The sequence below is a fragment of the Mycteria americana genome, chromosome 17, assembly GCF_035582795.1.
Source record: "Mycteria americana isolate JAX WOST 10 ecotype Jacksonville Zoo and Gardens chromosome 17, USCA_MyAme_1.0, whole genome shotgun sequence".
NCBI lineage: Eukaryota > Metazoa > Chordata > Aves > Ciconiiformes > Ciconiidae > Mycteria > Mycteria americana.
The window spans coordinates 3,659,405-3,672,731 of record NC_134381.1 but is presented as its reverse complement, the minus strand read 5'-3'; the positions used below and the strand labels follow the sequence as shown (position 1 = coordinate 3,672,731).

General features: G+C 42.8%; 1 protein-coding gene across 1 annotated transcript in view; it reads right to left on the bottom strand.

Moving 5' to 3' along the window:
* Positions 1–13,327, bottom strand: part of CACNA1B (calcium voltage-gated channel subunit alpha1 B) — a 298,439-nt gene that overhangs the window by 120,484 nt on the left and 164,628 nt on the right. Inside the window, exons 12-13 of the mRNA XM_075519947.1 lie at positions 11,450–11,659; positions 2,662–2,774 (exon numbers count right to left, since the gene is read on the bottom strand). Coding sequence (XP_075376062.1) covers positions 2,662–2,774; positions 11,450–11,659 — 323 coding nt within the window. The remainder of the gene's footprint in view (positions 1–2,661; positions 2,775–11,449; positions 11,660–13,327) is intronic.

Sequence of the window (13,327 nt, the reverse complement as noted above, 5' to 3'; positions counted from 1 at the left end):
AATAGTAATGGGTTAAGCACAACTGGAAAGGGCAATTATATCAACACAGATTCCTGCATGGTTAATAAGAGAAGATGGGCATTTTGCTGCCAATTACTGTTATTACTTGCATTAACCTAACATTTCAGAGCTCCCATGGACCGTGGTCCCCAGTTGCGTGAAGCACACCATAAACACATTATCACCGGACCCCAGCGAGCAGCTTGCTTGTGTTGTGAAAGGGAGTGTTAATGGGAAGTCAGGGCCAGCAGAGCTGTGTCTGAGTACCTGAGCGGTGCTGGGAGACTCAGCAGCTCAGAAACCGCTTTCACAAACAGAAACCTGGATGTCTTCTGAAAAACACAGCATTGCTTGCAGCTGCTTTGCAAGAAATGCTGTACCCTGAGCTTCAAGAAAATGCAGTGGGAAAGGGAGATATACAACAGTTGCTCATCCAGTTGCTCCCATCACAGAAAGAAGGAACTAAAATTTCTCTCCCACAGTCTATCACTCTTGGGAATCCCTCATGAATCAGCAAAAACCTTTCCTTAGACCCTCCACATGTTACAGTGATAATTGATTTTCCTGGCATCTCAACATGGCCTCTTGGGAGTTGTTTCACATGAGACCCCACTGGACTGTTTCTCCCAAGGCTGATGCTCTGATTTGTTGTTTCACTTTTTGCATTTGAGCAGTTTTATCTTGATGGTTTGTCAAACTAAACTGACTACAGATCTGTGTGATATTCCAGTGGGGGTGAAGTAGCTGAATTAATGCTGGGGGCTGGAAGGTGGGTGAGGAGGAAGAAACATAGCTAGAAGTAGGATCCCAGTGGATTCTCTAAAGGAGGAATAATTAGAAACAGATCAAGAGCTTTACCTCCTGGGAAACACTCAGCAAAGCTTATTGCCAGTGCCACACTCACCATAGCATGACACAAAGCAGAGAGACTCAGTAGGTTTCTCTCTTACTTAATGCAAGCTCCTAAATCACCTGTCCATGACTATCACAAGTACAAGCTCTTCTTATTGTGGAAGAAGCATCTTGGATACAAGAATCCATGGAAATTGGCAGCCAGCGTGGGGGCAAGCTGGCTGCAGTTCAGAGCCTACTTAATCCATTGGTGAAGGACACGGATGCAGTGTCTGTCACTAGACAATGCAAACAAGGCAATGATACCCTAAAAAGTCTAACTAGGCAATATTGCTTGGCTGCCAAATGTCTTTGACTCAGCTTACAGAAGCTGGGGTCTTTAGGCATGCACTGAATTTAATGAAAGCTGGGTGTCAGCCCCCTTGTATTCTGTGGCCATACTCTTCATTCCAGCCTTTGCAGAACATCTTGCGGTACAGTTAGACTTTTCCATGTGTTGGCTGCCTTCAGTTGAGGGGACCCTCTCTGCCCCTCGGATTAGGCACCAACTCTGAATGTGCAGAAATCGTTATCTTACATTATCTGTGTTATTTGTGCTCTGCTGTCCTCTCATGACAGCTAGAGTCTGTGCATTATCCTTTGGGCTATGCAGCCAGAAAGAGCGGCACAATGCATTTCACTGCTCTGAGCCACCGGCAGCTGCGATGGACACCCCAGAGAGGAGAGCCCCACACTTGGTGCAGCCTGATGCAACACCTCAGTCTGTTGGACACAGGTGATTCTTGGGCTGGCTGGTTTAATCTCAAAGTTTATTTAGCTCTGAGCTTTCCTTCTGACACTACCAAAAAGAGGAGAACTTGGCTTTAGCTGTACTCCTGGATTTAGGAGTGGTCACTTACCGAAGGTAAAAATACCTCCTCCTACCTTGTGGGAGCAGTGCTGAAGCAGGGATTTTAGCCCCATCAGGGAGAAGAATTACCCCCAGCATTTTGGCCGATAAAGACTACAAACAACAGACTAAATCTTGGAGACAAGGGCTAGACGACGGGTACAACGAACTGAATGTTTTCCCCTTGCCTGTGGCTGCATCATAAGCTTCATATCTGCTTTGTTAAAGAAACCTTACAGATTGATTCCCGCTCTGGGATGCAGTGCTCAGCCCATACTAAAGATAAGAGAAGCTGAGTTAACCTCTGTGAGGACAGATTAGAGCCTAGTAGCTTTTAATGAATAAATTAACATCTGCATGCAACATTCTTTGTTAGATGGCATCAAAACTGGCCCACTATTTGCACTTTAAAGCTATAGTTTTAGCATGAAGGGGAAAGCCTGTACAATAAAAGGATGTGAGTTATTGCCTTTCTGTCACCTAATCATGTGTTTAGACTTCTACTTCTGGGCACTCATGTCTGAAAAGAGCTGCCTATGTATCTTGAGGTAAAGGCCATTAAATGGATGGTAGGAGAGATAAGCAATAAGATGTGTGAGGTTTTTGTCTTTCAATCACCTCATTTAAATGGGAGAGAGAATCTCTTAGTAATCAGAGCATTTACTGTTGCTGATGCTGCGAACACCCTGTATCTCGCAGAGGAAATGAAATCCCCAGCTGTCACATTTCTTCACGAAGGATGATAACTAGGGGAAGCTTAATGTGTTTCACTGCAGCTAATTTATCCAATGACTACTCCCCGCAGAAGACACACTTACAGCACTATTTCCCATGGATTCCCATACTCACCCTTAAATGCCCAACCCCGTTCAATAACGGGAGAGCCACACACTTCATCCACACAGCTGAAGCCTACTCACCCCAAAGTCAAAGCAGTTGAATGAAGAGTGGAAGTAATTCCTTGGCCCCAGTCCATACATCTTCAAAGACATCTCAGTAAGGAACAGACCCAGAAAAACAAACTCTGCGAAATCTGGAAATAGGAAGAGAGATTAAATTAGTCCACAAGACCTTGGTAGGAAGATCTCTTCATGTGGGGAACAATGGCAATTTTTCACAACACAGACTGCCTCCTGCCAGAAGAAAATCCCTTTGCAATGGCAAACAAGACCCGGAGGACAGTTTCACATAATTATTTCTAGATGCACGAGTCGTATTCAGCCTTCAAGAACTGTGAAGGCAATGTTTCATGTGTACTGTGGGAAGGTTGGTATGAGCGTTAAGTAATATTCTCATTGCCTTTGTAAAGGAATTTCAAAAGAAAGCTCTGGATCTAATATTTCTAAAGGTCTAATTTTTAATTGCAAAGATAATGTTTTGCAAATGTGTGTTTGGGACTTTCATACCTACACAAGACGGGCACTTTTGGGAGCAGGGTGTAAGCTTTTGTAACATCCTCTCATGATAAAAATACCTTCAAGCCCAACAAAAGTGCTGCCTCTGAGAGCTCATATTCAGAGGTGTTGTGTCTACTGTTAGCACATAGCCACATTTATTTTTATTATGCCTGTATAACCATATAATTATGGAAGAGCAAGTTCTGTTTCCTTCTGCTCCACATATCACAGGCAAATAGGCTGTGAAGCTTTTGATGGGAAAATTTATCACCTATGATGAAACAAAGGACAGAACAAACATAGCTGGAGACAATTTCCAGATCAAGTTTTTAGGACTTGAAGCTACAGAAAACACTGCCTTTGGCATTTTGAGTCATGCAAGTTTAGATCTGGAGGCCAATGAGCAACAGAAACAATGGAATGTTAAAAACAAACACAAAAAAGGCAAAAACCCTCTACACTACCAAAACAAACCAAAGAACATAAGGCAAACCTCTCCCTCTAGAGAAAAGATGAGGAAAAGAATCAAACTTCAAAGGGTGGAGATTAATCACATTGCTTAGCACACTACAGAAGGTTCTCAGATGCTGTAGCAGAGCAGATGCTACAGGAAAGTCATCTTCTGTAATTTCAGTTTTACGATTCCAGGAATGATAAAGACAAGATGGTGCCAAACTTTTCTCAAAGGTGCACACGGACAGACAAGGGGCAACAGGTACAAGTTGCAACAGGGAATATTTCAGCTACATAATTCTGAATCCCAGGTGCTTTGTACACCTCCTTCAATATGTGTCTTCAGCTAACAAGTGTGGGGAAAGAGAGAGGAGGGAACAAGGGTCCTTTCAAACTGCATGGCTTTCACTCCATTCACTGCCTTGCACATTCATATTGAGGGAGCGCACTTGGCCCAGGTCCATCTCGCGTTGCTGCTTGTCTTTTGAAATTGCTTGAAAAATACAGCTTCAATTATCAAAAAATAAAAAGGAGTTTTAAATTTTAAATGAAAGACAGTCATGAAATATCATGGGCATAATGTTAACTGAAATCCAGGAAGCATTAACTAGATGAGAAAGGTTTTATTAACACTTCAACGAGGAGCCTACAAAGACACTTCTGCCAACATTTGCAATAGGGGAGGAAATACAGGAGGGTATTAATTACACCAAGTAACCTACTCTCCTTGAAAATAGGAGCAATATCATTAAGGGAGACTATCAAGGGCAAAGCGTTCACATTTGAGGAATAAGATGACAAAGTATGAGGTCTGCAGACTTCTCAGCCTTTTTCTTACCCAGAGGTAGGCTCCATCCACTGGATCTCAGTGCTTAGGGGAAGGCATGGTCACACGAAGGAGCAGCACACCTCCATCTCCCTTTGAGCTTGGAACTTGCTAGGAGAAGCATGTTCACACCTGCACCATGCTACAACTTTTCTCTCCTTTCTGACATCAGACGCAACAGCTCAGTGAGCAAACAGTTGTTTCCAACACAAGGGATCCCAGAGTAGGGAGTTATCCACAGTTACACTGGCAATCCACCTGACTATACAAGTGCAGAGGGTGTGAGGAAGGGACCACGTGAACTAATGTCAGGCACAAAATGAGATGGCTGACAAGTCCAATAATATAAAAATACAGAATTTTTAAAAAACATGTGTTCAGTGGTATTGAATTTCCTTGCACATAATTAAAAAAATTGCAATTGTGAAGTAGTAAGAATGCTAAAATCCTTAATCATTAACAGCTGGCCCTGTAAATCAGAAGCTTAAACTAGCTTCCAGGCCAGATCCTGAACTTCCATTCTGCACCCTACATACTTTGGAAATGGTAAGAAACAGAAGGCAAAACTCCCCCAATAAAGCAAATGCATCTTCTCTGGGCATGGAAGAATTTGTGCTGCTGCTGTCAGCTATTTCAGTCATTAGCCCAGAGGGAAAGCTTGCACCAGCGTTTGTGCTGACAAGAGTCTCTCCCTCGCTGGGAAGTTATCACTCCCATCTTCGGTTTCATGCTCAGCAAGCCCGACGGTGCTTATTGGAATGACTTCAGTGTAAAGTCTCCCTATCACAAGGATTGATATCAAACCAATGCTTTGAAACTGGTGGCCTTGCTTAGTTAGCAGACAAAACTTAAAATCGTAGGGAGGGGTTGTAGATCATACCTGTAGACAGCATTGCACAACCTCCACCTGCTTCATATCTCACTCTGGCAGGGAGATTCTTATCCTCTTATCTCTCCACCAGACTCACCTTTAAGAGTTACATTTCCCCATATTCTTTCACAGAATAACAAAAATACTAGGTAGGGGTTTTTTACTGTAATTTTCACCACCAGATCTCAGTGTGCTTTGCAGCAGCAATTACCATCATTTCAAAAGAAGAAAAAGGAGGATAGAAACAAGGATTAATGTCCATCACCCATCCAGCAGAAGCATGAACAAAAACCGGGTATCAGCCAATGCAATGTTCCATCATTGGACTGACACACCCTGCAAACACACATGCAAAACCAGAATATCATAGGAGAAAAAAAGCTAGCAAATGCCCTAAGTAAAACAGAATCAAGAAATATTTGATTAAAAAATAAATCAAACAAACAACAGGAAATGTTAGAAACTCAGAACATCCAAGAAACAACTTCCTTCTGCTGCTCTTGAAAGAACCACCCAACTTGTTCTTTCACAGCTGATGACTTCCATCAAGAGCAGAGTTCAAAACAGGCAGCGATAGCTGTATTTCAGCACATACCAGGTGCTACAAATCATAGCACTGTGAGGACAAAGGATGGAGGCAAGGAAAATATGAACATGGTGAACTCCTTGGGCAGAAGGAATTGACTCAAAATGAATCAGCTTCTCCAGCCGACAGATCAGAAACATGATTTCTTCTGACATGGCCCTGCCCATATAATCGAAAATGCAATTTCATTGTTTGAACCTTCTGGTATTCAGACCCCACATGTAATTTAATCTGCCTTAAGCAGAAGCATTTTGTGATGTGATTTAAGGGAAAAAAGTTTGATACAAATACTCTTATTTAATTTCAAATTTGTGCTATTGGCAAAGGCCGTGCTAGCATCTCTTTGCCCCATATGTTTGAATTAGATAGTTAGCGGCTCTTTTTTGTCAATCACCCATGGATTAATTCCATTTCTGCCCTGTCTCCAAGTCCGATGTCATTAGGAGCAGGTGCTGAGCCTGCCACTTTGGTTTCCTCTGCTCATCCTTCTCGTACTTTAAACCAACCAGGAGGAGAACCTTGGCAAAGTACAACTTCCTCCTCTTTGACAAAGCAGACCTGAAATGTTCAGCAGACATAAATACATACGCTTGCTTCAGAAAGCCTTTTCCTCACAATTGCTGCATATTTATATCCGGAGGGAGCTGGCTATCTACTTCAAAGGCAAACACAGCATCATCAAAAAAGGCCTAATTGCACCAAACACATGGTTCAGCATTGCGCAGCACAGGCGGAAGAGGTTCTCAGGCCATAATGCCTAAAATACTGTTTTCAGATATTGTATTTATCAGAAAGGAGACATTCTTGGTTTTAGAGAGATATAAATTTAGGAGCAAGTTAAGGATCACTGTAGTGCTAGCTGGAGAAACGTGGAGACAGCTGCTTCGTGAAGGGCAGCCACAGGGGAAGGGAAGCCTGATGAGAGGGCTCCCAAGTGAAACCTTGCTGATCCAGTCGTAAGACCTTCTCACCATGTCCCTAAAGCCTGCCCCAGTGAGGCCAGGGAGCTCTGGTTCCAGCCTTCTTCCACAGCTTTAGCCAGAGGAAGAGGAGACCACCACCATCTCTGCCGGCCTCCTGCACAGCACAGGGCATGGAAATGCATTCACTTGTTTCCACATCAGGCTTGCAACTTCTGCTCAAGCTACAGCATATATTTTTAAAAGGTACAGTCCTGACTGAAAAACCCTTAACACTGCACCTCTACTGTGTGCCCACATTACGGATTATGTTGGTTTGTTGCCCTCACAGTTGAAGATGCATCTTTGCTGCTACTAGATCTCAGTGATGCTTTTCTAGGCTAGATTACAGAGTTATCTTCTGACAGAAGTCTCTTTTTTCTGAGAATACCAGCAACGGTAGAAATCACCACAAACAGATGACAATCATGGGTGGCTGCATGAAATATAGACTTCTATGGGGAACTGAAACTTATTTAATCGGAGGTCCGTGCTTTGGTGAGCAGAACATGCCATGTGTCCATGTGCAGTATGAGAAAACTCCTGTTGCAATGTGGCACTGGAGTCCTTTCCATGCAGAGAAGGAAAATCTCTGATCTAATTTGGGGATAATTACGGGGGCATAAAGTATGTCCTGTTCTTCACCATACCCCAAGAATTCAAAGAATTTCTCATCAGCTCTTTCAATAAGACTAAAGAAATCCCAAGCCCTTTTCTAAAGCTCCTACGGTTCCTTTTTCAAAGCAGTTGCAGCAATATGGAATAGCAAGCAGAGAAAGCTAATCAGAACAATTCAACAGCAGAAAAGTTGAAAGAAAAGACCAAGGGAAAAATAAATCAATGCAGACCCGTAGGCTTTTACCAACCATTCTTTAAGTAAAATTAATTTGTAATGTAATTAAACTTTTCCCCAGAGGGACAGGTATAATTGAATTAGAGGTGTCTGGGTAGAGTTTCAGGGTTTAGCAGATGCTCCCAGACTTTACCACATTCCTCTCCCACTGCTACAGTTCACAAAACTCCTCATCAGTTCATTTCTAAGCACCTTCCATGAAACAACGTAATTAGAATTGGCTACTTCTTTCTTGCTCTGCATCAGACTAGCCAAGTCCTGCTCCTCTGTAGTGAAGTTCACTCATCATGGATTAACTTTAAAGCCATTTTTAAACTCTGTCACTCTTACTGTTAAAGGATTTTGCCAAGTATTTCCAGGAGCTGTTTAAAATCCCCTGGTTTTGTGAGATCTTGTTCTGCCTATATCTAATGGATTTGTGCACAAATCTTGGGCAGAACAGTGCTTTCAAGGAGCACTCCTGGAGGGCTAAAGCACAGCTGGGCTCGTTCACAAATGTGTTTGCTGCAGGGTTAATCAGGCTGGCTGCGGTTTAGCGCATGAAGAAGTGAGAAGGGCCAAGTCCAGTCTTACCATGATGGCAACAACAAAACAACCAGTTAGTCCATGCAAAGTACCATGTACCTTAGGACATAAAATATTCCCTGCATTCAATATTAAACTTTAGATTAGTAAGAAAGATTATGCTATGAAAACTATACCATCCCCCAGGAAAGCGGGCAGAAACCTTTAGGTCATTACCAATGCAAAGATAGACAGGAATACAACACTACTGCTCATAATCCTGAAAAGCTGGGAGGGTTTGGAGGTACGGGACTCTTGTAATTTAAGAGGTTGAACTTGTAAGCCTTTTCAGTGGACAATTCTCAGAAGCTCTTTGCTCTAAAATTACTTTAGAATGGTTTCTTCCCAGAGTTTCCATTACACTATGCCGTAAGACAGACCAGAGACAATCCTCCCCAGAATGAACCCATAGCACCTCTGCTTCTTGTCTTGGAGAAAACGATCTTTGAACAAAACAAAACAAAAAAACACCCCCCCCCAAAAAAAAACCACCAAGATAAAATTATCTGGAGTAGAGTATCTTAGAATTTCCATGACGACCATTCATTCTGTATCCCTGGCTTTTATTCTCTGTGTCACGGTGGCTAATCTTGTACCACCCCATTTAAAGACCCAATGTTTATACCTATACAAGAACACCCACAAAATCTATGATTCCTCAGATATTCTGGTTTTGTCTGTGACCCACCTCTGTGTTGCCCCTCACTAATTACAGTGCTGTTTCTAGTAGTGGTTAGCTGTAGCCACTAGTATTTCCTTTAGTGAATCTAAAGGATTGATTTGTGAAACACCTGTCCAGGTGTTTCCTTATTGACAAAGGGCACTCAACTCTTGCAAGTAAATGGCAGTGCAATGATGCAAAGACAGATGAAGGGCAGAGGAGACATAGGAAAGCACATATGGCTGGGAGGGTGCTGAGGATTTAACTCCTAAGACCACATGGTTCTTTGGTATTTTTCTGACTTTTCCACCAAAAAAAAGTCAATGGGATCACTTGTTCTTAGCTAGGTGGTACCCTAGCACCAAGAAATTAAAGTATGCTACCCAAGTGTTTCTGAAACTAATTCACAATACTGGGTGTTATGGACGCATGCAGAGCTCCTGAAAGAAGGATCCACCCCAATCCCTGATCCCAGGCACAACACAATTTCAACCTTCCCTACTTTTTGTCTTCAGTTAAGGTAGGTCGGGAGCCTAATTTGTGGCCTCTGTCCCACATACTTTTCCCACCTGGAGGTGTACCTTTAATTCTAATCAACAGAAACATCCCTTCCAGCTCTCATATGAACATTAAGTAGAGGTTGCTGGCTCACAGATTTCTTTATGTTCTCTTAGAAAAGTTACTGCATAAGGTGTTCCTGAAACTGAGTTTGTAAATCTGAAGCCTTCTTTTTTGAGTTGAAAGACTTAAAGTGGTTTTTTTTTCTAGACATTTAGTTCTAATTTAAGAGGAAATCCTAAGCCTCAAACTTCTAATTACTTTGCCAATCTAGCTTATTATTTCCTCTGTTAAATTTAGGAAATGAATAAGCAAGACTGACTTCTCTATGTAGTCTGCCTCTCTTTTCAGTCTAAATCTTGGGAAAAAAAAAATAAAACAAACCCAGAGTTAAAAGAAGTTTCTGTCCTTCTTATGCATCTCTCGTTATAGCTCCAGTTACCTGGTGGTATTAAATATTTCAGCAAACATTAACAGGGAGTTTTTTGAAGTCAGAGCAGCTAATATTCTTGACCTTTTAGGTCTATAAAAAAAAAAACTTCAAAAGTTTGCTTCCTTATAATAAGGTAAGACCTGAGGATCTGGGGCTAGAAATATTTAAGTATCTAATTTATATAGAAATCAAGGAAAATTAGGTAGATAAGTATCTTTAATGATCTAAGCCAAAATTATTAAGTTAGACTGTTTGAAATATTTCAGGGGTTTTTCCTAGTCTTCTGTTCTTTTGCTTCAGAAGTTTTACTTAAATTCTGAACTAGCCACATCTGAATATCAAGTGCTGAACAAAAGATTTGTTTCTGGCCATTTTATAGAGCCAGAAGTGGCCAATGCAATGGCTCTGTCTTCCAGAAACAAACTGTTCATCCCTTTCCTTCAGAAGGAAAAACTTGCAGTGTCCCACTTGCAGTGTCACCATATTCTTACCTTACCAACCACTACAAGTTTTCCAGCTCTAGGAGTCATAGCCTACAACCTTCATTAAAATAAACATAAAAGGTCTGTCCCTCACCTTCCACATTTTTTTAAAACAGGCTTTGTGAGGAAGTCTGCAACCTCAGTGTAACACTGTGATGTGTAAAGGCCCTGATTGCAGAAAGCTGCCTTCATTTATTATTCATCATAGGACAAAACAATATGCAATTTAAAAAAAAAAAATCATACTTCAAACGCATTTATAGACTATCTGAGGCCTAAACTGATAGGTGACCACAGGAACCAAGCTAAAATAAAAGCTTTTGCACAAATATAGTATAATCTTCTGTACAGTATTATTTCTATCTCTATTGCACACATTTTCACAGAAGGGCATCATGACATCTATCCCATCTAATCACACAGCACTAGTAAGGAAGGCACGATTATCAAAATAGACCTTCTGTAAAGTTGCAACCCTTTAAAGAGGATGACAATTGCTACAACTGTAGTGAATTAGTGTATGATTCTGTAAGCACAGATAGACGTTTTTGTTTCCCAGGTAGCACTGGCCATTGCACGTGCTGCTATCCCAGGGACATCAGAGCTGGCAGAGCTTTAAGTATGTCCACAACAGAAATCAGCCATGGATGCAGATCAGCTGCAAAGTGGCATGAATTCTGCAGTTCTCCAAGCAGACGCTGATTAGACAGAGAAACCTGCCTTCACCCAAGTCCAGAGCCATTCCCCCTCCTTTCATAAAGCCTGCTACAGAACAAATCCTCCTGCCATGTTACAAGATTTAAATGTGGTTGAATCTGAAGTTTCAGACAATGTTTAGGATAACATTCCCATCTCAAATCAGTATCATGTCCTGGTGGATTTTTTCTGAACTGTATGACTCAATTACTCTTGAGTTACTAGTAGCACTCGATGCATTTCTGACCCTCCTCTGAGGGAGGCATAGGAAGCTGAAAACCAGACCTCATGGGGATGTGACAGCAGTTGCTCAGAGTGATCAAAAATACAAGACCTAGTCAGTGGAAATGTGGAGTCCCCGGTACTCACACAGCGCAGTGGTGAGCTTCTCCGGCTGGTCGTAGTGCACCATCGCAACGCAGAGCGTGTTGAGGGCGACCACGCAGAGGACGATCCAGTAGAAGCTCTGAGCTTTCACCATGCGCCGAATGAAGAACCGGAACATCTTCTCTTTCCTCCTGAAGTAGGATGAGCTCTCGTTCTTCCCACTCTTCAAACTGGCACGGGCAAAAGGAGACCCTGGGACAGAAAGAAGAGTCACCACACCACATCCCAGCAGGTGAAAGGCTGGAGGACATTCCTGGGCACACAGACCCTCTCCCAAGCACCAGAAACACGGCTGAGCAGAAAGCTGGGCACATTGACTATGGGCTGAGCAAGGGCATCTCGCTTGTAATGACATCATGAGGGATGAAGGCTGGGATTTTAAAACTTCATGAATGAATGCCCAGCTCCACCATCTAAAGAAACCCTTTGAAGCAATCTTGATTGTCCCAGGTTAACTCATAACTGTTGGGTTCCCAGTTGACTGGAGGGACAGAAAGTACCAGGCACAGTGGTATTTCTCACCGTGGTGTGGAGCATATCCTCTTGGAGCTGGGCAGCTGGCAACAGGAAAGCTGGTCATTATTTCCCCTGCTCCAAGGACCAGGCAAAGACCCAGCCCTTACTACTGAATTGAGTGAAGTCTCCTTAATTTACGCTCCAACTTCATGTATTTCTACAGCAGAGGGCTCAATCTGCCTCCATGCCTCATATTTTGGGCGCAGCTACTCATTTGTATCAATTCTGTCTATATCAGCTACATTTCGACTCTGGTCTGAAATCCTGGAAAAGAGTCAAATGTTTTAACAATAGGAAGCTGACGGAAGAAATGATTTCTAATGTAAGCTCTCCCCCTGTGGTAGCAGGCACTGTTCAAATGAATGATGAAAAGGCAATCTCCGGCCAGTGCTGAGGCAGGAGAAATCAGCACACGTTAGTAATAAACACGTGCATCCGTTTGAGTTCCTCTGCAACAGCCGCAGACGCTGTTGCAAGCAGGGCAAATCGTGATTGCCGCAGGCTGTCCACTACCTGTTTCACGCTGTGCTGGCACCCCTCAGAAATTACTAGCGAACCTTGTTTCGAGATGGTTTGTGGCAAGGTAATACGCTATTGCCCTTCCCCATCACGGGACAGAGCTTCCCAGCAGGTAGGGCTGACCAGGACACGCACCATCCTTTCTTGGACCAAGCACCGCGAGAGCAGGTGACTTGCATGGGCTGTCGTTAGAGATGGCTGAGTTACACGAACAAAGTGTTCTGGCTGTGGCAGCCAAATTTTTGAGTGTGCTTGCTTACATTTCAACACTTGGAAGGGGTGGGAATCTCACCCTGTTCCAACCTGCATTAACATCAAACACAGCACCCGTAGAAAGGATGAAGCATCCAGGTGACAGCAATGCGTTCTCCAAGCCTCACAGCTACAGAAGAGCGTGCTGTGCCACCTCCCCAATAGCAAGCAAGCTCCCTGCTTCATCTCACATTTCTGGCCATCCACCAACAAGCCAAATGCAGAGCTTGCCCTGGCCAGGCTTTGAATAAACTCCTTGCAGAAAAGCTCAGTGTGCTGGTTCTGTTAATTTGATAATCCTCCCTTTGGCAGTTTAAAAAAGAAAAAAATAATAATAGTGCTCATCTATTGCTTTAAGACAACAAAATGACCTACAGGTTAAGATATAGGCTGCATCGTATCGTAGTACTACTTAGCAGGTTAAGACCTCTCAGATATTCGAGCCAGTCTATACTCTCAGATTCGCATGGGAATAGTCTGCTGCCCTTTCGTCCCCCACCTCTACTGGCTCTACTGATCTTCCAGAAAAGAAAAGCAGCAGTATTTAAACTGATCTGAATGTAGAAAACATCC